At 34.7% G+C, this 27412-nt stretch overlaps 1 protein-coding gene across 4 annotated transcripts in view; it reads left to right on the top strand.

The window, feature by feature from the left end:
- The window catches only part of SPOCK3 (SPARC (osteonectin), cwcv and kazal like domains proteoglycan 3), a 335285-nt gene that overhangs the window by 142663 nt on the left and 165210 nt on the right, over positions 1–27412 (top strand). For all 4 annotated transcript variants that reach the window (XM_074338292.2, XM_074338291.2, XM_019731467.3 and 1 more), the window contains one exon: positions 20337–20445. In XM_074338292.2, coding sequence (XP_074194393.1) covers positions 20337–20445 — 109 coding nt within the window. The remainder of the gene's footprint in view (positions 1–20336; positions 20446–27412) is intronic.

The following is a 27412-nucleotide window of genomic DNA, read 5'->3' as shown; positions in this document are numbered from 1 at the left end:
AATCACTCTGACTCATCATGGGTGGGGCATGAGGTACCTACATGCCATGTAGTTACGGACTCAGCATGATTCTTAGGTTATTAAGGGTTTGTTTCTGACTACTCAGTCTTCCACTTTGCTATACGCAAACAAGGAGTGATTCTTCCTTCATAGTTGTGAGGATTAAATAATGTACAAAGCTTTGAGAATTATACTTAACCACTAGTAGACACTTAATAATAGTAATAAAAACAATAATAATGATGACTCATGGCATATTGTTTCTTGATTTACATTTTTTAAAGAAATATACGTCAATTTTTTCTCAATTGTGATGTTAACATACACATTTAGTTAAAAATATAAACCCTTAAAATTACCAACCAAACATTATTTTGTACTAGGTAAGTGTTCACTTCAGTTTTAAAATGTCATATATTAATACTTGACACTCTTGATTTCCTACTGCTAAATTAGTTAGCGATGTTTATGATGATGTCATGATGCCGTGAAATGACTAATATAACATGCCAGTAGCGCTGAACTAAATTAAATCACAGTGGTAATAATGGGAAACCCTGCTGAGCATCTCTGCTAAGCATGAGCAATTAAGGAATAAAACCATTAGTTAGTTGTAACTGAAGAATTCATGTTTGTACGTAGTAGTTTTTCACCGAAAATTGAAGAGGTTGAATCCATATCAGCTCAAAATAATGAAATAATCAGTTATCATTGCCTCATTAGCATCTTAAGAGATAATGCCTATTGAGCACTTTAGTATGTTTCCCAGAACCTAGTTAGAAATACAAGTTACAATTTTTAGAATTGGATACAGGGCAAATATTTGTCAAAATGTCATTCAGGTTGAGCTCTTTTCTTCTAAGTTTTTTTTTTTTTTGCTTTTTCCTATAATAATAAAATTGAGATGAAATAAACACATATCTCTTAGTAGAATACTAAAGTCGTCTCACCTCTCACATAAAGTGGATGATGAGAGGTCCTGCTCTACACTCTGCCTGATAGAATTGACCTCATCGCTACATTTCAAGGTTATCCCTGAATAGGACCATAATGCATTGGAATTCACGTCTGACCTCTGGTAAACCTGGGCCATACTTTTGATCTTTATCACCACATGAGGCTACAGTTGTGAGTTGAAGGATTTGGCACAGCAATAAGACCAAGTACCATGAGTATCTTCGTAAGGTATCCCCTCCGTTTACTCGCCTTAGACCAACTAGGCCACACTCCTATATGTACAATTTTTATTTAGTAATGGGATTTTGCCACACATTACAAATCGCCTAGTTTATAATGGACCACTTGGGCTACCTATTTACTTGGTTCCCCATGGTCACACCTTGGAGATAAGCTAGTGATTCTTTTTCAGGTAAGTAATATTTGACAACAAAACAGAATTTGCCTCAAATGAAAATCCTAGGGTTCCGTACCATGATTCTCCTATTTGGTCTTGTGTCATAAGGCCCAGGTAGCCAGGCTGCTTGCATCTTAACCTGGACCTGGAACAGACCCTTCCTTTGCTCCAGGTCCTACCTAGACAGGCAGCTTCCTGGTTATTCAGTACATGGATAGGAGCAGCACATTCAAATCATGTGGGGATTTCACTATGTTCCAAACTAATGGAACTTCTATAAATTTTGCCAAATGTGAGAAGTTCCTGAATTTTTCCAGCATTTATCCCATTCTCTGGCAAGTAAATGAATGAATAACTAACATACAGAGGTCATATTATAGTATCCAGATATTATTTTGGTTATATATGGTAAAACCCCACCGTCTGATAAGCGAGGTCCAAAGGACCTAAGCAGTTAAAGTGTTCATATTTGTATTATTGTGAAATTAAGAAACAATCTAAGCATGCTTGTATGTCTGTCTAGCAGCTCCATGGGTTCATTTGTGATCCGAAATTATCTTTTGGATTGCTGTTTGGCGCCACCTGGTGGTGGCTGTTTGAGCTGTCTCTGTACAGTTAGGGACAATTAGGACAATGGCTATAATTTTAGGAATCTCCCAGTTAGTTGGTTCAAATTATATCTTCATTATCTGGGGGAACTTAGCTGGGAGAGTAATGAGGATGTGGGACTCATCTGCTTTCTGGCATTTCTCTGTTTTGGCTCCCTTGCCTAAGTTGCCATCTAAGGACTTTGGGCACCCACTTTTGAGAACTTGACTGGAGAGCAGTAAGACCATGTTGCCCATCACTGTTTATATATCTACACTTAGAGGATGGATGGATAGGCTATCACAGATTTTACTGTAGTTGTTTTTCCTAATATTTTTCTCCCATCAGAACCAACTGGCAAGAAAATGGCAGCAATGGAACTAGGCAAATTTCTTTTTACTTAAATTATTTATGATGATTTAAATAAAAATTCAGTGGATCAGTATATATTAATTTTTTCTATGTTTTGTTTTTCATAGTAGTAAATATTTGCTCTAAAATTTGGTTTATTACTTCAAAATCTAATTTTTTTTGTTCTGAACATTTTGTTTCAAGATGGAATTTTTTAGGCTCTGGAATTCTTATAATCTATACCTCACGGATTGCATAAGATTATGTTTTATTAATCTGGTTTCACTATATAACCCAACTAAACAAATCCTTCTTCGATGACACGGTCAGGAAACCTAGTTTAATGAATCTAAGACACTGTGAGATATTTTCAGTTAGGGTTTGGAACTGAAAAAAAAAACACAAAAAGCGTAAGTTTGCATGATTTTATCACAACCCTGAACATTTTTCTGAAAATGTATAGTTTCTGTGATTTTTCTTCCCTTGTTTCACAACTTCTCTCTGCTACATGGTTAATCTGAAAAAGATCCATTCCATACCATAGAATAATCCTATGATCTCCGTCTTTCAGACTCATTGTTAGTATGCTTCCGTAAGGCCAGCGATGATGCAATTAGAATCTGGAAAACACTTTTCCCCAGCTGTCTTCTCATAACATATTTAAATTTAAAAATTTAAACTGAGTTTTTTCGAGCTCCTTCTTGCGTCTTACAGTGAGGTATCCAACTTCAGAGGAAAATTATGTACAATGGAGTGAAGATTTTGTATCTCAAAAGGCAATAGTGCAACATAAATTAACAACTTTTGAAATAATTTATCCGTTATATAAGTTTTAAAGTTGAGCAATAATATACGCAACACTATATCCTCTTCAGCCTCATTTCTCCCTTCATCAATCATGAATTACTTTAGAATCTACCAAGTGTCTGTTCCCTTGTTGTTGTTATATGGTGTTGTTCTAATGAGTACGTTCTTTTTATTTTCTAATAACTTCGAAAAACACATTTATAATATTTTACATCAAAAGCTACTTATAGCGTTAACATCATAGCCATGCATCTCTGCTGCTTCCTTCATGTTTGGAACGTGATATGGTGCCACATTTTGTAATTCTATAGGCTTTTATGTCAGTAACTAGAGTTGGATTCTGCTGTAATGATTTAGTCCGGCCTGATTGTACCCTGTTGCATTGTTAGTTTACTACCCCAGGAAAGTGACTACGAATACATTTTGAATGTTTTGCAGATTTGAATAAATACCTTAGTCAAGAAACCTCTCCAGTGTTTCTGCATTTCTAAATTAGGCCTTTTGTGGTATCAACTTGCCAGATATGGCGACCTAATGCTTTGATAGATCAATGCTAACATTGCAGTCCTATAGTAAATAGCAATTAGAAATTTTCATTGGCCCCTGGGTAAAATACAGACTAAACTGTCTAACAAAAGAAGCTGACTGACAGGACTCTGAGCATCAGAAAGTGCACTGTCATTTGATTTAGTTATCCAGGAAACTTAGAGGTTTTAATCTAATTACAGCTAAGTAGGTGGCAGTCAGTGAAAGCTTCATTTAACAATAGTCAGATCAGTACTTAGCAAAGGTTGCCTTTTTTCGTAACCAGTAGTATTAATTGGAAATGACAAACTGAGGCTAAGAGAGATCCATAGGACTCACTTACCTGCTAGGGTGATCATCATTGTTTTGCTAACATAGTCTGTTATTGTGGCCCTTGCAGTTCTGTTGAAAACGCAACATTAATCTCCTGAAAAAAGGACTATTTGAAGAATATTTTAAAAAGCTTTAATTCGTAAAATATGTTCTGAAGATTACTATTTGCATTAAAAAAGTATTCTTAGTTATAAATTCTCTTAACTTGTTACTTCACCCAATATTATCATTGGTTCTGTAAAACAGTCTTCGTATATGTAAAACCTCTTTCCACTTATAGGATATTCAGATTCTGATAGTTTCATCCAATGTCTTTTATTGCTATTGCCAACAATATCTGAATACAGATTTGAGAAAGTGAGATCCAGTTTTGCCTTCTCTTGACTGTCATTACTTGTTTTTCATTAATTTTACCTATCTGCAGCTGTGCAGGATTTACCTTATAAAAGAACACACTCCATTGATGGGGAAAATCTGATTTATAGTATCTAAATTTTGAGGCTGAAATTTGTCATTCATGTATGCTCTGCTACTCGGAGATAGTTGATTGAGAAGGCCTTAAATATTCTCATGGAGAATGGAGATTAAAAAGAAAAAAATGCTTCAGAAAGAGAGGAAGTTGTCTTTTTATTGACTTATAATTTCCATACAATAATTGAAATGTACGCTTTGATATATGTTAGTGGATGCAGACAATTGAATTAACACTACCTTAATCAAGATAAAGAACCTTTTATCACTTCAGGAATTCCTCCAAAAGCCTCTGCCTCACTCTCCTAATTCCCAATTCCCTATTCCCCACCCAGGCAATCTCTGCTTTGATTTCTTTCACTTTAATTTAGCTTGTTTGAGAACTTGATATAAATGGAACTACACCATTTCTGTGCTCTTATGTCTGCTGTTTTATGATATAATATTTTTTTTGAGATTTATCTAATGTTATTGTGTGTTAAAATGTTTCAAGGTTTTTGTTTTTTGTTTGTTTGTTTTTGGTCTGTTTTATGGCCGAGTAGTAAAATGTTTGTATAACAACATTTGTCTATCCATCTGTTGATGGATATTTGGGTTAGTTCTTATAACTAAAGATGTCCTAAACATTTCTGTAATAGTCAGATGTTTTGTAAACATTCAAAACATTATCTTGGATAAATTCATAATGTGGTATTGATTCATTATCTAAAAAAATACCAAGCTATTTTCCAAACAGACTGCACAAGGTATCATTGTATCGCTTCTCATCTCTCAGTCTGCCTTTCATTGCCTGGTCTACAGTTATGGAGCTGGATCCTATAAGCTTGTCACCTTTGTAGCAAACAGAACGTTACGCTTTGTCAGTAGAAGGGACATTGTAGAATGAAGGGTTTCTCTTTCTGGATCTGGAGTATTTCCTTCTACTGAAATGGTGTATGAAGGGGAGACATGCAGGGTGCCCTATCCCATCTTCATGGCCAGTGTGTGCAGCCCCAAGGTGAGCTTACCTACTCAGTCTTGGTGGGCACTGGGCACTCCAGGTATTGCTCTTGCAAATGAGGTCCCTATGCTGCAGCTGCCTCCATGTACCTACCTGCCAGCTTCAGCTCAACTGTATATTGGATGAGTGTTTCCTGCTTGCCAGGTCAGCTGTGGTTCCCTGTATGCCAGCTTTGGGGCACCTATGCTGAACGGGTGGGGAGAGTAGGTGTGGTATTGCCTGCTTTCTCAGTGACTATTTAGCCATCCAGTGGGCTACAAGCTTCTCCCATGAGGTCTGAATCCCAGATCTGGGGAGGAAGCCTCTCCTCCTGGTTTGGTTCTTCCTTCAATGCTCTATCTTATCACTGAAGTATTCTTTGAGCTCTCTTTACCCCTTTATATTTATTCCTCAGCTGTAATGAGTAATTCCTTATTTTAATCCTCTCTCTTTAAGTTACTGTCTTTTGTCTCCTAAATGGACCTGGACTCATAATAGCGATGGTACCATTTTATATTCCCACCAACCATATATGAGGATTAGCTGATCTACATTCTTGTTAACACTTGGGATGGTCACTTTTCCTTTTTTATTTTGAATTTTAATATTATTCCAGTGGTGAAGAAGAAATGTGCTTTTACTTTTATATCAGATTGAACAGATACTGTCAAGGGATTATCTCTTATTTCACAACTAAGATTAAATTAAATGATCATAGGACAATACTTTTATATAGTTACATTTGTGTGTGGGGTGTGTGTGTGTGTGTGTGTGTGTACTATCTAATGGTAGTAGTGTTTGACAGCTTTCAGATGAAATATGTCTATGCTTAGAAGGCTTGTTTTGGTCTTTTAAAGATTAGCTTCATTGCTCTTTTAGAAAGAATTCAAGTGGAAATTATTGCTTTTACTAGTAAATAGGCAAACAACAACAAAAAATATTTTATTGAGGGAAGTGGTTAGTCAGTGGACTTTGTTTCATGGAGATAGTTCTGTGCCCTGAGAAAAGGCTGAGAAAGGCTGAGTGTCACTCACAGTGATCCAGAGGTCTTCCAGTAAGGTGGTTGGAAGAGCTGTGTGGCAAGTTACAAAAGAGTTTGTAAGACCTTAATAGCTATCAATAAAAATTCAAATGATAATGGCCAAATATAATGCCATATTAGTTGGGGCTTTTCTTTATGATTCTGTTTCAGGCAGTTTTTTAACAAGTGGTACTGATAAGTACACTTAGCTCTAGCATTGGACAGAAAATCCCAAATATAAATCTTCATGATGGGGATTCAGTGTCATCATTGTTATATATCAAACAGTAGATTATAAAATAGAAACCAGTAATAATAATAAGATTTTGCACCTAATTTTGCTAAAATTCATCTATTTTATAAAAGAAACACTTTGCAATGATCAATTTAAGACATTTGGGTGAGAATATGATGTACTGACAAAAAAGATGCATGCTCAAGAATGGAAGAGAATGATTTTTTAAAATCTTCATTAATACTTTAAAGTAGAACAACTGTAAGATGAAATTCTGCGTGGTAATAACATCTAGAATTTTTGTTAAATTTGATTTACAGATGCAGTAGTTAGATATATTTAACACACCTTTATAAGATAAGACAATATTAAAATAAACACCGATATTTTGATTCATATTTATTATCAAACAGATTAATCCATCAAATTGCATGTGAATTTTCTAATTTTGTAGACCTCCATGTTTAGTGTTTGTAATGGGGAGGCCAGAGTTTGAGTGGATGGATTTTATATAATTGAAGTAATATTAAGTTCTGAAACTAAGAAAGTCACTCCAAAGACTTACAGCCACATTTAATCACATTTAGCACCACAAAATTGGCTGTCAAAAGTCTAATTAACTATCAGGCATTAGCTCTATTTTCCATGCTGCTCACCCGCACAGCCTTTCATTATAACATCTGGCAAGTTTTCAAAAATTCCCTAGAAAACCTCTTTTTCTATAGTTTTACAGCCTAAAGTTATAGTGAAATAAACTGTTGTTAGAACTAAAAAAGTATATTTGATGCTTCATTGTTGAACCATTAAGAAAATTTTTATAATCCTCTTAAGTTCCTGGTCACTTCATTTTATATGCGAGCATACAATTAAGCTTAAAGAGACATTTCACTAACTGAATGCTGATATGTAGTTTGATTTCACTGTTTAGTGATGTTGCAATTTTTACAATTTTTTTTTTCCAAAATCGAAACCCAACTCTCAGTAGCACAGTTCACCTGGTCTAAAATGATGATGGATATCCAACTTAATCTTTGTTTTCTTGACTTTTTTTTTCCAACTTCTAAATAGTTTTCTCATCACCTAAATATACTTTATGTTATCAATTGAAATTCAAAGAGAAGGGCATATTTGCTTATATGATTACTATCATAGTTGAAGATAAACATTCCACAACACAAAATCTTGATAATAACAAAATATAATATCCAGGAGATAAAGGCTGATTGCTTACAGAGAGCTCTGATGACAGACTTACTAATTAGTGACATCTGATAGCAAAAGGACATGAAATAATATCCTCATTGTGGTTAGGAAAACAATCATTTTCAAATGAGAATTCAGACACAGCTAAATTATCCTTTAGGAATGATTGGAAAATAAAGATACATGCAGAAAAAAATATATTGAAAGTATGTGACAAATTGCACATGTCGAAAGAACTGCAAAAGGAAATGTTTCAACAAATAGAAGGAAATTATACAAGAGAACCCAAAGGGAAGAATGAATCACAAACAGAAATGATGAGCAAAGAAATTGTAGATTTGATTATTTTAAATTAGCTATGTCAGAAAAGATGATAAAAATAGTGACTAATTTCCAGTGGGGGTGGGAAAGTCAGGTGCAACTCATGGAAAATGGTGAGGAAGTTGAATGTCAAAGATTTGATATAACTGTGTTCTAAGGTCCTAATGTTCTTCAGAAGGGGAATAAACTATATATATATATATATATATATATATATATATATATATATATATATATATATATATATATATGTATGTATGTATATATGTATATATGTATGTATATGTATGTATTTACATCCATTTATGTCATCTGCACATGTAAACATCTAAAGGAAATCACTATAAGAAGTTTGTAACTTCCAAACTAGCAGAAAAGAAAAAGGTACTAAATAAAGTACAATCAATACACTATGAGGCAGGAAAAGGGAAAGAAAAGTAAAGAAAAAGAGAAATATTGCAAAATAGAAGTCACAAAATAAAGTGATAGAAAAGTGTCCAATTATATTTTCAAAATCACAAAAGATGAAACAGAAAAAGAGATATATAATCTTAGATTGGACTTATAAATCCACCCACGAGTTCTTGAGGGCCATCCATAAAACATAAAAATTAAGAATTAAAAAAAAGAATTAAAAATGAATGAATTGGAGGAAAGTTTTCCTAATTAATACTAATGAAACGAAAATAAGTTACAGCAATGTTAATATCAGAAAAAATCAACGAATGGTGCAAGTAAGGAGATGGAAGTTAATTCATTTGATTCATGTGTTGTTGCCTCATTATACCTATAGAAAGAGACCAGTGCTTGATTCTCTCAAAACCATCTTTCTTTTCTCCTCCATAGTCATCATTGTTCCCATGCCAGCCTTCATACTGAAGTTCCTTAGAGAAGCAAATTCTTATCCTTTCACTTCTGGACATTTGATGTCCCTGTCTTGATCATATATTCTTTAGAGCATCTCCAAATTCTTGTGCAAACCTAATTATGCCAGTTTCCAATTTAAAATCATTCAATGGCATGGCATTACCTATGAGGTAAAACTTCAAAAAGTAGGAAGTTTCAATCCGTCTCTTCAGTGTTTTTTTCCCCCGCAATACTTGCAGGCAGCATGCACATTTTATATTATTTTATTGATTTTGAACTATCTTGACATTCCAGGAATAGGGCATCCTTTTAATACTTCTATGCTTCTCGTACTGTCTCCTTATACTGGAGTTTCCTTTCATTTTGTTAACTATGTATGCTCCAAAACCTACCTAAGCTTTTATTCATTCTAATTCTCCCCCATTCACCATTATATGGTCCCTTCATCAGTGTGTGTTATTTCCACATAGCTACACACACACACACACACACACACACACACACACACACACACTCCTCACACTCGTGCATGCGCACACATGTATATAATTGCCACTTAATAGTATATTCTAATTGCCTATTTATATATCTCTCTTGCAAAAAGAAAAAAAAAAGTTGAGTCTGTCGAGGGCTGGGTCCATTCCATGTAGGGTATCTGGTGCCAAAAATGTACACTAAAATGCAGTAACCACTTTGACAGCAGAATGTGAATTTGAAAATCACCTAGTCCAAATTCTTTATTTTGTAGGTGAACCTAACAGGCTACTTAGAGATAACTATTCTGTAAGGCATTGGCCTGTGAAAAATCTGAACCAATATTGGGAAGTTTAAGTTTCCATTATACTATTTGTCAAGTTACTAAGGAAATTTTTTCTCTCATATTGGCTGAACTAAGGTAAGTGGTTCATTAGCCCCACCCCAAATAATATACATGATTAAAGGGTTTTTTAGCCTAGAATCATTGGGATTTAATGATTCTTCTAAAGTCTAGGCTTCTTTTGAAAAACACCATTAAAATCCAGAAGTGAATTTGTACAAATTAGTGAGCTTCAAATCTTCCATGTTAAACTTTCCTTCAGTTCTTGACACTAACAATACCTATTTTTACAGCTTTCAGTGATGCCTGTTTTTGTCTTGCATGCTTTCCAGACACCCTGCACTAAATATGAATACTAATAACGATTCCTCTGCTCTATTGAGAATTCAGCACCTTTCGCTGTCTATATTTGTTTTCCTGACCTGTCATCTAATTGTGTCCTTACTTTTCAGTTCCCCTTACATTGGGACTTCTCTTCAAGAATTAGGTCTTTCTTACTGACATACCTGGCCACTCTCATAATTGTTTCCTGCTCTCACTGGCTTGCTCAGTTACTTCCATCATCAGCAGCTGGATCAGTCTGGATACTTTCAAGCTTATACCTGGTCTGGCAGTAAGTGGGGAATTCTGGACTAAAAAAATAAGTATTCTTTTGAAAGAGTAAGGGGAAAGCCTACATCACAGATGAAATGCAAAGGTTCAATTATAAGGCAGTTGAAATTCAGAATGCTTTTTCTGAAACAAAACAAAACAACGATAAAAAGTATTAGTTAGATCCCCAGTTTAGTTCACATCCATCAGAAAGATTATGAAAGATTAAGATGAAGGAAAGAATGTGGCTAAATTAATGAAAATGCACTAACTGACATCTTCCTAGGGGTAGTTTTACTGGGTGTTTCAGACAAAGTTAAATACAATAATACAGGATGGAACAGGTGATGTTAATATCAAAAAGATGGAAAGAGGATAGCAACAGAGCGAGCTGATGGATTTATGCCAGGCCTCTTTAAGATACAGGATTGATTCTAATCCACAGGTTTCAGCCAAGAGGAAGATGGTTGTGTTATTGTTGTGATTTCAAGAATAAAATCTCAGTCATCTGTATTTACAGTGTGTGATGTTTTATAGTTTTTAAACTGCCAACATTGTGAGTTCTACTCAAAAATACAGATGGTTGAAATCACATGCACATAAAGCAATCTCTTCCTTATTGCAGACCCAATGTCTTTGATTCTTCATGTTCACTTTCTATTCTCCATCTCCCGGTAAATACAGCTACTGTTTTATTTTATCATTTATGTAGAATTTTATGCAGAACTTTCATTAAATTAATATTCATGTGCTACATTTATTCTGATAACTTCCTTGTTATATACCCATTTTTTTAATTTCAAACATTTCAACTTTAGTCACATAAACAAAGTAAAATCATTCACATTTTTGATTATCTGATTTCTCTTAAGTCGATCTCGCATAAATGTCATGGAACTTTTGAAAATTATTATTTTTTACGTTAAAGTTTATTGAAGTGTTAATTGTTAATAAAGTTACATAGATTTCAGGTGTACAATTCTGTAATACATGGTCTATATCTCACATTGTGTGTTCACCACCCAGAGTCAGTTCTCTTTCCATCACCATATATTAGACCCCGTTTACTCTCTTCTAGAGCCCCCCACTTTACCTTCTGATAACCCCTAAACAGTTGTCTATGTTTATGAGTTTTTGTTCCTTCATTTGTTTCTCTTTTTCTTTTGTTGTTTTCAGTTTTATATACCACATATCAGTGAAATCATATGGTTCTCTACTTTTTCTGGCTGACTTATTTTGCTTAGCATTATAATCTCAACATCCATCCATGTTGTCACATATGGTAATATTTCATCTTTTGTTACTGCTGAATAGTATTCCATTGTGTGTATATATCACAACTTCTTTATCCATTCACCTATCGAAGGACATTTTGGTTGTTTACATGTCTTGGCCACCGTAAACAAAGCTGCAATGAACATTGGAGCACACGTGTCTTTATGTATAAATGTTTGCAGATTTTTTGGGTAGATACCCAGCAGAGGGATTGCTGGGTCATATGGTAACTCTATTCATAATTTTTTGAGGAACCTCCACACCGCCTTCCATAACGGCTGCACCAGTCTGCATTCCTACCAACACTGTATGAGGGTTTCTTTCTCTCCACAGCCTCTCCAACACTTGTTACTATTTGTCTTGTTGATGATAGCCATTCTGACTGGGGTGAGGTGATATCTCATTGTGGTTTTGATTTGCATTTCTCTGATGATTAGTGATGTTGAGCATTTTTTCATATGTCTATTTGCCATTTGTATGTCCTCTTTGGAGAAATGTCTCTTCAGGTCCTCTGCCCATTTTTTCGATTGGGTTGTTTGTTTTTTTGTTGTTGAGTTGTAAGAGTTCCTTGTATATTTTGGTTATTAGCCCCTTATCAGAGGCGCTGTTTGCAAAAATCTTCTCCCGTTCAGTTGGTTGCCTCTTTATTTTGTCAATGGTTTCTTTTGCTATGCTTCTGCAAAAGAAACCATTTTTCAGTTCGATATAGTCACATTCATTTATTTTAGCTTTCACTTCCCTTGTCTTTGCAGTCAAATCCATAAAATGCTCTTTGAACCCAAGGTCCATAAGTTTAGTACCTGTGTTTTCGTCTATGCAGTTTATTGTTTCAGGTCTTATGCTTGGGTCTTTGATTCATTTGGAATGAATTTTGGTACATGGTGACAGATAGCAGTCCAGTTTCATTCTTTCTCATGTGGCTTTCTATTTCTCCCAGCACCATTTATTTATTGAAGAGGCTATCTTTTCTCCATTGTATGTTTTTTGCTTCTTTGTCAAAAATTATCTGTCCATATTTATGTGGGTTTATTTCTAGGTTTTCAATTCTATTCCGTTAGTCTGTGTATCTGTTTTTCTCCCAGTACCATGCTATTTTGATTATTGTTGCCCTGTAGTACAAGCTAAAGTCACGGAGTGGGATATCTCCAGCATTGTTCTTTTTTCTTAGGATTGTTTTCGCTCTTCAGGGTCTTTTGTGGTTCCATACAAATCTGATGATATTTTGTTCTATTTCTTTAAAAATGCCATTGGGATTTTGATAGGGATTGCATTAAATCTGTATATTGCTATGGGTAATACGGCCATTTTAACTATGTTGATTCTTCCAATCTATAAGCACAGAATGTTTTTCCATTTCTTTGTGTTTTCTTCAGTTTCTTTAAAAAATGTCTTATAGTTTTTAGCATATAGGTCTTTCACATCCTTGGTTAAGTTTATTACTAGGTATTTCATTATTTTTGTTGCAATTGAAAAAGAAACATTTTTTTAAATTTCTTTTTCTGAGATTTCATTGTTAGTATATAAGAATGCAATGGACTTTTGTATGTTGATTTTATAGGCGGCAACTTTACTGTACTTGTTTATTGTTTCTAATAGCTTTTTGGTGGAGTCTTTAGGGTTTCCTATATATAGCATCATGTCATTTGCAAAGAGTGACAATCTAACTTCTTCATTTCCAATTTGCATGCTTTTTATTTCTTTTTCTTGCCTGATTGCTCTGGCGAGGTCTTCCAACACTGTGTTGAAAAGCAGAGGTGATAGCGGAGAGCCCTGTTGTCTGCCTAAACGTAGAGCAAAGTGCTTCAGTTTTTCATTATTAATTATGAGATTAGCTGAGGATTTGTCATATATGGCTTTTATTATGTTAAGGTATTTTCCTTCTATACCTATTTTATTAAGTGTTTTATTCATAAATGGATGCTATATCTTGTCAAATGCTTTTTCTGCATCAATTGATAAAATCGTATGATTTTTGTCATTTATTTTGTTTATGTGATGTATCACATTGATGGATTTGCATATGTTGAACCATCTTTGTACCCTTGGGATGAGCCCCACTTGATCATGATGAATAATCTTTTTAATGTATTGTTGCATTTGATCTGCTAGAATTTTGTTTAGGATTTTTGTGTCTGTATTTATCAGAGATATTGGTCTGTAGTTTTCTTTTCTGTGTTATCCTTACCAGGTTTTGGTATCAGGGTAATGTTGGCCTCATAAAGTGAGTTTGGGAGTATTGTCTCTCTTCAATTTTTTGGAAGAGTTTGAGTAGGACAGATACTGGATCCTCTTTGAAGGTTTGGTAGAATTCACTAGTGAAGCCACCTGGTCCCGCACTTTTGCTTTTGGGAAGATTTTGGGTGACTGATTCAATTTCCTTACTGTTCATCAGTCTATTTAGATCTTCCAGTTTTTCGTGATTCAGGCTAGGAAGGCTGTATGTTTCTAAGAACTTGTCCATTTCTTCTAGGTTATTGACTTTGGTGGCATATAGTCCTTCATAGTATTCTTGGATGATCCTTTGTATTTCTGTGGTGTCCGTGATAACTTCCCCTTTTTCGTTTCTGATTTTGTTAATTAGTGTCTTCTCTCTTTTTATCTTAGTGAGTCTAGCCAAGGGTTTGTCAATTTTGTTAATCTTTTCAGAGAACCAGCTCTTTGTCACATTAATTTTTCCCATTGTCTTTTTGTTCTCTATTTCATTTAGTTCTGCTCTGATTTTTATTATTTCTTCTGCTGACCTTGGGTTTCATTTGTTCTTCTTTTTCTAGTTCTTTAAGGTGTAATGTGAGTTTATTTATTTGAGATTTTTCTTGTTCCTTGAGATAGGCCTGTAATGAGATAAATTTCCCTCTTAAAACTGCTTTTGCTGCATCTCAAAGATTTTGTTAGGATGTATTTACATTCTCATTTGTTTCTATATATCTTGATCTCTTCTCTTATTTCCTCTTTGACCCGGTCATTCTTTAATAGTATGTTGTTTAATCTCCACATATTTATAGTTTTTCCTGCTTTGTTTTTGCAGTTGATACCCAATTTCAAAGCCTTGTGATCAGAAAATATGCTTGGTATGATTTCAATCTTCTTAAATTTGCTGAGGCCAGTTTTATGTCCCAATGTATAGTCTATCCTTGAGAATGTTCCATGTACACTAGAAAAAAATGCATAGTCTGATTTTCTGTAATGAAGTGCTCTATAAATGTAAATTATGTCCATTTCATCTAATGTGTCATTAAGGGCTGTTATTTCTTTATTTGTTTTCTTTTTGGATGATTTATCCATAGCTGTCAATGATGTATTTAGGCCCCTTACTATAATTGTGTTTTGGTCAGTTTCTCCCTTTATTTCTGTTAGTAGTTGCTTGATATATTTTGGTGCTCCCTGATTGGGGCATAGATATTGATGACTATTATGTCTTCTTGTTGTATAGTCCCCTTTATCATTGTGAATTGTCCATCTTTGTCTCTTGTTGCCTTTTTTATCCTGAAGTCTGTTTAATCTGATATCAGTATGGCTACACCTGATTTTGTCTGGACACCATTTGTATGGAGTGTCAATTTCCACTTTTTCACTTTGAGTCTGTGTTTGTCCTGGTAGCTGAGATGTGTCTCTTAGAGGCAGTGTATGGTTGGGTTTAATTTTTTGATCCAATCTGCTGCTCTGTGCCTTTTTATTGGTGAGTTCAGTCCATTTACATTTAGGGTGATTATTGATATGTGAGGATTTCCTATCATTCTATCTTTAGTTTTCTGGTAAGATTGTTTCACCATTGTTTCTTTGTCTTTTTGTTGTTGTTTGTTATTTCTGTGTGGTGGTATTCTATGATTTTTTCCTTCGGTTTCTTCTTTTATTACGTTATATATTTCAGTTCTGGATGTTTTTGTGTGGTTCTATAAATTTTACGTAAAAGAAAGTTCCATATTTAGAATATTCAATTTTGTTCAGTATGCTTACTTTCTCCATTCCCATATTCTGGTTCAGGCCTTTACTCTCCCCCTTTTATGTTTTGGTTGTCACAAATTATCCCTATTTATGCCCATCAAATAACCTCCTTCAGTATTTCTTGTAGTGCAGGTCGTGTGTTAGAAAATTCCCTCAGCTTCTGTATGTCTGGAAAGGTCTTTATTCCTCCTTCATAGCTAAAAGATATCTTTGATGCATATATTATGCTTGACTCATAATTTCTCTCTTTCAATATATTTGAATATTTAATTCTACTCCCCCCTGGCTTGTAGCATTTCTGCTGAAAAATCTGATGATAATCTAATGGGCTTTACTTTGTAGATCACCGTCTTCTGTTCCCTGGTTGTCTTGAGGATTCTTTTTTTTTTTTTTTTTTTTGATTATGAAAATATTATTTTATTTATTTTATTTTTATTTTTTTTAATTAAAGTTTAAGAGGATTCTTTCTTTGTCATTAATTTTTGACAGCTTCAATACAGTGTGCCTTGGAGAAGGCCTATTGGGGTTGAGGTAATTAGGTGTTCTAATTGCTTCTTGGATTCAAGGATCCAGTTCTTTCCACAAGTTTGGGAAGTTCTCGTTGATTATTTGTTTGAATATACTCTCTGTTCCCTTCTCTCTTTCTTCTCCTTCTGGTATGCCCATTATTCTTATATTGCTCTTTTTGATGGAGTCAGAAAGTTTTTGTAGAGTTCTTTATTTTCTTTTAAGTCTCAAGTCTCTTACTTCTTCCATCCATGTCATTTCCAGATTTCTATCTTCTATATCACTGATTCTTTCCTCCATCTCGTCAACTCTGCTACGTAAGCTGGGTATTTTATTCTTCATTTCTTTTATTTAGTTCTTAATCTCCAAAACTTCTATTTGGTTCTTCTTAAAATTTCAATCTCCTTGGTAAAATATTCATTTTGTTCTTTGATTGTGTTTCTGATCTCATTAAACTGCCTGTCTCTGTTTTCTTGTATCTCATTGAGTTTTTTAAGAACTGCAATCTTGAATTCTCTGTCATTTAAGTCACATATTTCCATGTCTTTAAGTTCATTTTTTGCAGACTTTTCATTTTCTTTCTGAGCTGTCTTATTACCTTGGTTATTCATGGCAATTAATAATTTATTATCTCTCTTCCTAGACATCTACTGGAATGGATTCTGCAACAGGTTGATGGAAAGAGGTCTTTCTTTTATTTTCCAGTAGGTGTTGGTAAAATGTTGTATTTTCTCTCTAACTGCACCTTTTTATTCTCTCCCTCACTGTAGTGTTATATTTCCTCTGTACTATTCCGGCTTCTCACACAATGAAGGGATTCCCTGGAAGGCGGGCTTCTCCTCTGTGAATAGTTCACCTGGGTCATATGGTGCTGCCTACGTGTGGGGATGTAGAGAGCTTCTGAGATTCCAAATGTCTTCCTGCACCAGATTCAGTGCCCATGTGTTTCAGCAGCTCTGTTTACACCTGCAGGAATCCACCCAGATAGGTGGGGACAGGGGCGAGTGTGCTGTGAGAGGTGGCTCAGAGCAATGGCGAGGACCACCGCCACAGCCAGTCCTGCTTCCATGCTCCCTCCCCTTTGCCAGAACTAGTTGGGCTGTGAGTCCATGTCTGTGGACCACAGTTCTCAAAACTGCAAATATTATGTTCTTTTGATCTGACGCTGCTACTGTTCCACTTCTAACACTGGGCAAGTGTGGGCGGGGCGAGCTCTGGGATGATAAGGTGGGGCAGCTAGTTTCAGTGCCTAAGGTTTCCGTTCTCTGCTCCGCAGTGAGGGCTTAAACCACTATTTTCAGCCTTCTTCCCTCAGTCTTTTCTCCAAGGTCTGTGCCGTGAGTGTTGGGTTCAGTCATGTTATATGCTTTCTCCCGGTGGGCCATAAATGGAGCCCTAGTAGTCCGAGTTCTTCCCTCTCCTGCAGCTGTGGTAGTTCCAGAATGCAGCAAGCTTGGGGTATCAAGCCAAGTCTGCGTCCTGCACTCACACAGCCCTGTCTCTGCACTTCTCCCTTCTCTCCTCACCCACTTGTGCAATTTGCCCACCTTTAGATGATTTCAGTAGTGTGCCTCTTAGTCTTGCCTGTCTGCTGTGCAGGGAGTCCTTTGTGGAGTTATAGTTGTTTAATTTGTTTTAAATTCCAGGGGAGATTTCAAGAGGCTCACCTCATGCTGCCATTTTTATGATGTCCCACTGAAAATTATTTAATATAGCCTGTACAATGTAAAGAAAACTGGAAGAAATAACTGAAAATAACTGTTAATAGTCTACACTCAAAGTGTGCAGATTAGATTAGATTAACCATGATAGTTTTACATATACTATAGTGTTTTATTTCAAAATGAAAACACCCATTTTCAGAATAATATATCCTAGATTAATTATATTCACAATGACTGTATGACACATGAATATTAAAATATAATGGTAGGTGCAATGGCATTGTTTAATTGTTAGGCAGAATTGTATAATTTTAATCAATATTTTAAAATGATATAATTAAAATTCAAAGCAGACTAAGAATTAGAAATAGCTCAGAACATTTTTAATGCCTTTTCAGTTATTGAATGTTTTTCTTTTATGTTATCCAACAAAGCCGTATATTTCTAATATGTAATAGCTCATGAGACAGTTTTTTAATCAGTGACAATTGAAACTGTGATACTACAATGAGAATATTTTAGCAATTTGCATTTGCATGGTGAATGAAGTATGTTCAACATTTTATAGAGAATAAAATAACTAATATTATTTATCTGAAATGTTGAAACTATTCAGCTATAATCAATCTAATTATTACATGTCAAAAAATGTTTTTCCTTTGTATGGAGGGAATTGAAACATTTGTGTTCCAAACAGATCTATTTAATGTATTGACCATTTTATTACAGTACACTATATCCATTAGTTAATATTTTTACCTATATGTATTCTTCATTTTAGATCGTATGCTTATTTGAAATCTCAAATAAGAGTTTTGCAAAAATATGCTTTATATTTTTAAAGAAAGAAAATACGTGTTTATATATACCTCTGTCTATATGATTTATATATGTATTTTATTGAATTCATTGATTATCAAAGAGTATTCACTTGATTTAGGGTATTGACTAAATATGCTTAAAACTTAACAGTTATTTTAAAGCTAAATTTGAAATGTACACCAAATATTAGTTCTGTTTTACCCTAGGTTTAAGGTCTAAAAAAGACTGGCTCAAATCCTTGTTTTATGTCCAGTGAAAGCCCAGGGCCTTCCCAAATATTTCTGCATATTCCAAATGGTCACCCCAGCTCCATTTTTCTATGTGCACTAGAACTTTATTTTCAGTTTGCCATCTTTCATGGGTTCTTTCTCTCAATTTTGACATGTACCTAAACTGGACACTCAGTGCCTTTTTCTTATTTGTATCAACTCCAGCTCTGTTTTCTGTCCACAATAAATCACAGAAAAATAACACTAGCCATCGCCAGTAGTGATTACCAATAGCAGCATCATTCATAATAAACAAAAGGAGGAAACAGCCAAAATTCCCATCAATTAGAATGAATTATGAACATTAGAATGAATAAATAATATGTGGCATATCTATACAATGGAATGATGTTCAGCAACATAAAAAAATAAAATAATGATGCATGCTACAACGTGGTTGGACCTGGAAAGAACACATCCTTCCAAATGAAGCAAGATAGTCACAAAAGACCACATATTGTATGATTCCATTTGTATGAAATGTCCAGAATAGACAAATCAATAGAGACAGAAATTAGATTAGTGGCTGCCTAGTATTGGTTGTTGCAAAGGGGTTGAAGGGAAATAGAGGCAATAAATGAAGAGGATGGCATTTTTTTTAAGTGATAAAAATGTTCTCAATTAATGATAATAGTTTCACAACAGTGAATATAGTGAAAACCAGTGAATTTTAAACATTAAAATAATGAATTTTATCATATGTGAATTATATCTCAATAAAACTTACTTAAAATGTCACACAGTCTTTGTGTTGGCAGCCACCAAGACAGAGGTGTTGTCTGGAGAAATGGTGGTTCAAATGTCAAGCACAGACAATGTAACAATGAAAATGCAACATGTCAGTGCTTACCATGATGCACTCAGCCAGTCCCCAACTATAACTATAGATTTTTCTTGGATATCTCAAAACTTGTAAATGCCCACTAACATCTTTTTGGGTTTGATCCTTTTTCTCTACCCAACCTGCATCCAGCTAAGGAACGCAAAAGTATAAATTATAATTCTCCACTGACAACTTTATTTGTCCACTTTTACTACTTAGGAGGCAGTAGTGACTATATAAAGTCTTGGTTTTAAACTTTCTGTTTCGATTACACATTGTGTGATCCTAAGGGGATGCACATTTTAGCTCCTGATAGAATGTGTGAGACTCAACTGCACCTATCTGTTAACTCTGAGTTACGTGGGTAGAAGGAGACATATCTCTTAATAGAGGAAGAATGTGAAGACAATTTACAGCTAAATGCTGTATAAATTACTGGATCAAATTGTGTTTGATTGGCTTAGAGACCTCCATTTTACACAAACTTAATTCTCTCTCTCTCTCTCTCTCTCTCTCGCTCTCGCTCTCGCTCTCGCTCTCGCTCTCTCTCTCTCTCTCTCTCTCGCTCTAGATCCAGCTAAAGATCCCTGCTTAAAGATGAAATGCAGTCGCCATAAAGTGTGCATTGCTCAAGACTCTCAGACTGCACTCTGCATTAGTCACCGGAGGCTTACACACAGGTAAACATTGTTACATTAAACCCCACTGATGGAGTGGTGCTCCTTATGCCACTAACAGCTTCAGAATATAAATATTTGGCAATGTCTGCAAAGCTTTTATCCAGAGTTTTATTGAAACAGTGTCAGAACCCTGGTTAATACAATTATGATTCCCTTGGGTTAAACATTGTTATCAGTCAGAATTACTATGGGGATTATAGCATGTAGGCACATGTTATTAAATAAGGAGGATTTTGTGAAGATTGGATTCAAGGGCTCTATCTTTATACTTACACTTTTTCAAGTTTAAGGAACAAGTGTAGTTCCGGTATCTTTTAAATATTTTTGCTTATGCCCACTCAAATATTTTATTTCCCTCAGGGGAGAGTAAGAAACAAAGTGAAAAAGCATAAATGAATGACTATGTTCATTTCAAAAGATGAAAAGTCACAAAATAGAGACATGAGCCTGGAACACTTCAGGGCGCCTTCCTTTATGGGACACTCATACTGGTGGAGTCCCTGGTGGCCAACGCAAAATTCAAAGAGGAGAAAAAAGGGTTAGATATATCTTTTATCGTGATCATCACTACTTCTGTAAGATAGGCTCTATTTTGACAAGGATCAGTGATTTAGAAATAGCCTGTGTATTTTGGTGCTGAGTCTTAAGAATCATGATAGGTCACAACCAAGGGTGAAATCACTGTGTAAGTGATGGAAGCAAGCAGGTGTATCCATTCTCTTTATTAATTTTAAAGGTTTTTTTTCTTTTTTTCTTTTTTCACTTTTTTTGAGAACATTCTTTTTTGTTATAATGGACCGAATTCATGTTGTGCTTTTCATCAAATGAACATGGGGGTTTCTCTATTTGGGTGTTTTCAGAGACTAATTGGAGTTTGGTTTTAGTGCGCTTACATCTCAATTCTATTATTCAAACATACCAACAGACAGAGAAGAAGAACATAAGTAACGGTTCTAGAAAACAGCAAATATTTAAGTTTCTTTGATGTTCCTTATTAATGTGAAAGTACATATATCTATAAAGACCTTTACTACGTGCTGAGTAGATTAGAGGAAGTCTTTATTCCATAATGCCTTATTGATCATGGCAGATTTCAAGTACAAAAGCAGGCTAATACAACCAAGACAGAGGATTGGGGAATGAGTTAACTTTAAGAATCATGGAATATCCATGGTGTACTTGGCACACAACATGTTTGTTTTTCTGATTGCCATTTTCATGTAATGTCATTAAAAAGTAATTTTTCTTGAATAAATTCAGCAGCAACTGTCATAATTTATCCAAATAAGATGAATTGCATATTTAGTAATACATTTCTTGGCATTGCATATGATATGTGAGACTTGAGCTGATATCAAGGAAAGTTAGCAGTTTCGATTGAGGGAAAAAAAATAAGACTATTCCACAGTATAATGAAGAGAATACTCTATGTGACAAAAACAAATAATGCCCCCATGTGAACATTAATGTAATGGGTGTAAGATACTTTTTACATTTCCTGACACTTCCTGGCTGCTTGATAAATAGTAGTATTTATTGTAGTTCTTTCATTATCTTTGTGGTTATTATCACCTGCTGAAATATGCATATAATTTCATCCTTGGTTTGTTTTCAATAGTGAGGAAAAAAAGCTTAAAAAATTATGGAATACCAATAATGTACTTGCAAAAGTAAGAAAGAAAGAGGACAACAGTTTGGGCCTGTCAAATGTAAAACATCTCCTGGAAATAGCATTTCTATAAAGTCAACATACTTTGGAAAGGCCCAGAAGGATGAAGCAGAGTTATCAATAAGATATCCCCACTCCATCATGACCTCTATGTTGATTTTTCAAAGAGATAACAAAACTTTGAGCCGGAATTTTATTTTTCCATTTATTTCCTGAGGGTTCCATAAAGCTTCTGAATTACTTGGAATTCTTATTAATTAATCATCAAATACTTACAATATAAGTATGTTTGAGTGTACTAGGGAAGAGAGTGGGTTTTTACTTGAGAAATGAATTCCCATATGCTCCCTCACCTAAGTTGTAGACACCTAGTCAATCATTTCATACAAAAACAAACACTGTTTTCTTACAAGTTTCAGAGACCCTGGAGAAGGTTTCTATCTACTCACAGTTATACCTTTGAAAAGGCTCGTCTCCCATCTCACCCCTGGCCCCCTGAACCCAAGTCAAAGAGCAACTGAAGACCTCACATTTAGTATTATGCCTGGGGCAGAAACTCTCTCCATAACTGTTTTACACTGAAGCCAAGAGAGGTTCAAGTTCCTGACTTAAGATCACAAAGCTGGGAATTTTCAGACCACTGATTGCAGCCTATATTTACTAATACCCTAATCCAGGCTTTCTCACTGCATGTCGAACTCATTATTAAACAAAGACTTAACTACAGATAAAAAGAAACTTCCTTGACATGGTGAAAACTCTCAGAAACCAATAGCTAACATGTTTCTTAATATAGACAGGTGAAGTGTCCTGAATTGAGAACTACTGCCAGCTTTGCCTTTGGTGGACAGGTGGGTTGGAGCTTTGGGATGACTGCTGTGCTCCATGTAGGCGGACTTCAAAATGTTTTGTGTAAAAGTATTTAGTCCTGTTCTATTTCGGATAGACACTGTTTAAAATTTGGACTCAATACGCACTAAATTCAATAAATAAATAACGTTTCCAAAAAATTAATATTAAGATTGATATTTGATATGCTTTCTTTGCTTTGAGGATGTCAGTACTAGTGAATGTTAATACAACACTTAGGGAAGGAGAGTTTTGCCAACCAGTTTGATCAATAAAGGTGGCTAATATAAATAATGCAGATTGTAAATTTGGGGGTTGTGTGTGGGTTTTGGGAAGGGGGATACAGAAAACAGAGAAAAGGGTTGCTTAATAAATGTTGACCATTTACATGGTTTAAATTAGAAATTCCAACTTTTTTTCATTTAAAGATAGCGTTTTCTCCCCATCCCCCCTTTCCTTGATCTCATAAAAGAGAAAAAGAAATGGAACTTGCTGTTTGCTTCTGCAGAGGGGATCCCGTTTTTCATAGAGGTCTTCCTAATTCCATCCCACCACCTCCAACTATATATCATACCCATTTCTCCATTACCTTAGAACCCTGAACTTCTCATCCTGTAATAATCATTTCATGTCTAATAAATTATGTAACATCAATGTCTTTCAATTGACTGGACTTTTTATGAAGGTAGGGTCTATGTCTTTTATTCACCACCTCTTACTCAGAAATTGGCGTGCTGGCTAGTCTATATTTTCTTTGAAGAGTATTATTAAAGTAGCTGTTTGCAAACATCTAGAGAAAAAATTGAGTTGTTTAATCAATTGAACTGGTCAGTCTACATAATGTAAATCTAATCGTTTTTTTTTTTTGGTTTTGTGTGTGTGTGTGTGTGTGTGTGTGTGTGACTAGCCCTTATTTTTTGAGGATGGTCTGAGAAAAGCATAGGAGTCAGTCAACAAATACTGTAAAATAAATGTATTGAATGAACACAAGAATTATTGCCAGAAAAAAAAAAGGAGAGGGGGATATGAAAATATAGGGAGAGGTGAGTCAACTGGTTGAAAGAAACTGGTAGGGTAGATCCTTGCCTTAGATTTGTAAATAACTGAAATAATTACTAAATAGCTCTTTATTTAGTTCTTGAAATCACAATACTGTCACACCCTGCTTAACGATGAAGACATGTTCTAAGAAATGCATCCTTAGGCAATTTAATCTTCAAGGGAGCATCCTAGAGTACACTTAGACAAAACTAGATGGTGCAGCCTGCTACTGTAATTGTACACGGGATGCTTTTATACGTCTTGTAACACAGTAGGCTTATTTCCATGGGGAGGACCACAAACGGGAGTGATTGTAGTGGAAGCCCTGACAGTTCAGTTGGTTTTTCTATTTGTAACGTAAGTGTATGACTTAGCTTTGATTGCTGAGGCATCCTCTTCAGAGAAACACCCATTTCAAAGACAGCAGCCACTTCAGGGACGGTTATCTTGAATGGACACATTGCCAGCCACACAACTAGATTAAGAGCCAGGCCACCTTTTGAGTCTCTTTGTTTTAGGTCTTGATTTGTTTAGATAACTGACCATTTGGGATACTTTTGTTGTTGTTGTTTGTTTTTAATTTTGTTTTGTTTTCTCTTTCTGGATTTTAAATTCCCACCTTTCAGTTTTCAATTCACCAATAAAGAGTGAGCCATAAAACCCTAGACCCTCACCCTTGACCCCATTAAAAGCAGAATCCCAGACCAACTCCCTCATGGACATCACTGAAGGGCACATTGGAATCCTAATAAGAACTATAAGGGTTGGTTCAGTTGTAACATTGGTTAACTGTGGGAAGCTCACAAGGGCCCAGATGAGTACCCCAGGCATTTCTAGCTGATAGCATTTATATGAATAGGCTGACTGCAAAAACTAGTAAATGCATTGTTCTAGGACATTAGGGCAGCTACAGTGTCACTAGGTGATAGGAAAGATGAAACCTTTCTCGTCTTTATAATCTCATCATTATAATCTTAGGAGACCACCATTGTATATCATTGACTGAAAAGTTGTTATGTGACACATACTAATAATTGTCTTCTGAAATCAGAGACTTAGCCTGATTAGGGGGCTCATTATGTGTTTTACATTAGCTTTGACCCTTATTGCCAATGTAGAGGATTGTGTAAAGTATACAACTATGTTGTGTTCAAGGTCCTATATTTGGATATTTGTCTCCAAATGGCTTTTTCTGTGAAGAGTTGGCCTCCACTAAGCATGATGCCTGTGTTGTTTTGCTAGCTTTCTATTACCAGTATCATAGCCAGTTAAAACCAATACATTTTATGAACAATGGAAAAGAACCTGAATGTAACACGTTTTCCAAAATGGTAACATATCCACTTATTTAGATGGTTTAATATAAATATATATAATGGCTTTCCAGGCTTTGAATCTGACCCGCTTTTTTATATCGTTACCCTGGGGAAAATTTCTGGAGATGCTTGTAGTTGAGGGTATTTTGTCTCATTGTTTTTGTGTATTGTGAGCAAGAAGCCCCATGTTTAAAGCTCCTTTTGTGGCCTATGCAGCTGCAGGTAATTAACACTATTTCTAGATCAGTGTTTCAGGCACCAACCAATGCTGCTGATATTAAAAAAACAAAAACAAAACCCCCCAAAACAGGTTTGGAATAATAAGATAGATTAAGGTAGGACAAAGCTAGGCATGTTAATTTCTGCTTCATTTGCACCAAATGTTGGGGGGTGGGGGGATCAATAAGGAAATGCTTTTGGCCTTGCAGGGAAGCATAAGAATAATAAACCTAAAATAATACTTATCAAAATAGACATCAAAAGATGAGTCCTAAAACTCCTCTAATTTAACTATGCATTTTTTGAATTCATAATTGTAATGACCATATCAAAAGAAGCTTAGAATTTCTTTATATAATAATTGAATGAATGTGGTATCTATATTTTCATTGCTATAATGTTGAAATATTTATTATGGGAAGATTCAATCTTAGGGACTGAGTTATAGGAGAGTCCCAAAAATGTTGGTTAAATTAAGGCAAAGCGTGCCTTAAATTGATTTAGTTTTTACAACAACCCTAATGTTTTATACTAAAGACTATTATGTCCATTTTATAGAATCAAAAGCTGAAGCTCAAAAGTGCTGGTATTCTGCCTGAGATTAAATATATAGATAGCTAGATAGACAGACAGACAGACATAAGAGGCAGATTTAGGATTTAAAATAATTTTTATATACACATTTTTCATAATTATAAATAAATTTTAATCATGTTTATGAACATATATTTATATAATTTTATAAGTACCTAGTTATCCATAACTCTCCTTTGGTTAGAACATAAAGGGTTTGGAACACTTTTTTTTTAAATTAAAGTTTATTGGGGTGATAATTGTTAGTATATTTGCATAGGTTTCAGGTGTACAATTCTGTAATACATCATCTATATATCACATTTTGTGTTCTCCACCCAGAGTCAGTGGAACACTTTTTTTTTAATAGATTTTTTAAAAGAGCAATGTTAGGTTTACAGCAAAATTGAATAGAAGGTACTGAGAATTTCCCACATACCCTCTGTATAAACTCCAAGTGCATAACCTTCTCCATAATCAATGACCCCCACACAGTGGTACTTTTGTTATAATTGTAAACCTACATTGACACATCATTATCACCCAAAGTCCATATTTATATTACTTTTTAATATTAATTGCATTTAAAAATGGCTTATAATACTATACTTTGGATAGTGAGTTAGAATAATATAATTTGATTATTCTTTTTAAACACAGATAATAGCTGAACTTCATAGTGTTTCATTTATGTCTGGAACTTTTCTGAAGCTATATATATTTGTGCATCTGTACTTGTATGTGTATATTTATATGTATATATGTATATATGTATTTGTGTCTATATATGTATGTATATATACAAATATACACATACACATGCATATATATGCATAACTAATTTAATCTGACAACAGTGATGTGAGGTAAAGTGGGTTACAGTTATTGCACCCATTTACAATGATAAAATCTGAGACAGAAGTTATGTCATTTGCTCAGGTGATAAACTTGGACATTGAAACTGGACACTGAGGTTCCAGAATTTGTTCTCTTGATTATTATGTGCTAATGTCATTTGAGCCATATTATTTAACACTTATAAAACATGTTATATAAATGAGACATTCTTCTAGGCATTTTAGAGATAACTCATTTTATCTTACAACAATCTTATATTCCTTTTGAAAAACCTGGATAAACAATGCCTAACTCATAGTTTCTCAACATATTGTAACTCGCATTCTTTCTTGCTGAACATGCAATTCAGCATTTTTCTTTTATTCTGATATCACCCTCAAGTGGGTATAATTCTTAGCTACCTGAGAATTGCTTGTATGGAGAAAATTGAATTCATTCGACT

Source organism: Rhinolophus sinicus, chromosome 15, assembly GCF_057876585.1.
Source record: "Rhinolophus sinicus isolate RSI-liver-muscle chromosome 15, RSI-T2T, whole genome shotgun sequence".
NCBI lineage: Eukaryota > Metazoa > Chordata > Mammalia > Chiroptera > Rhinolophidae > Rhinolophus > Rhinolophus sinicus.
This window is presented reverse-complemented; position numbering and strand designations above follow the sequence as displayed.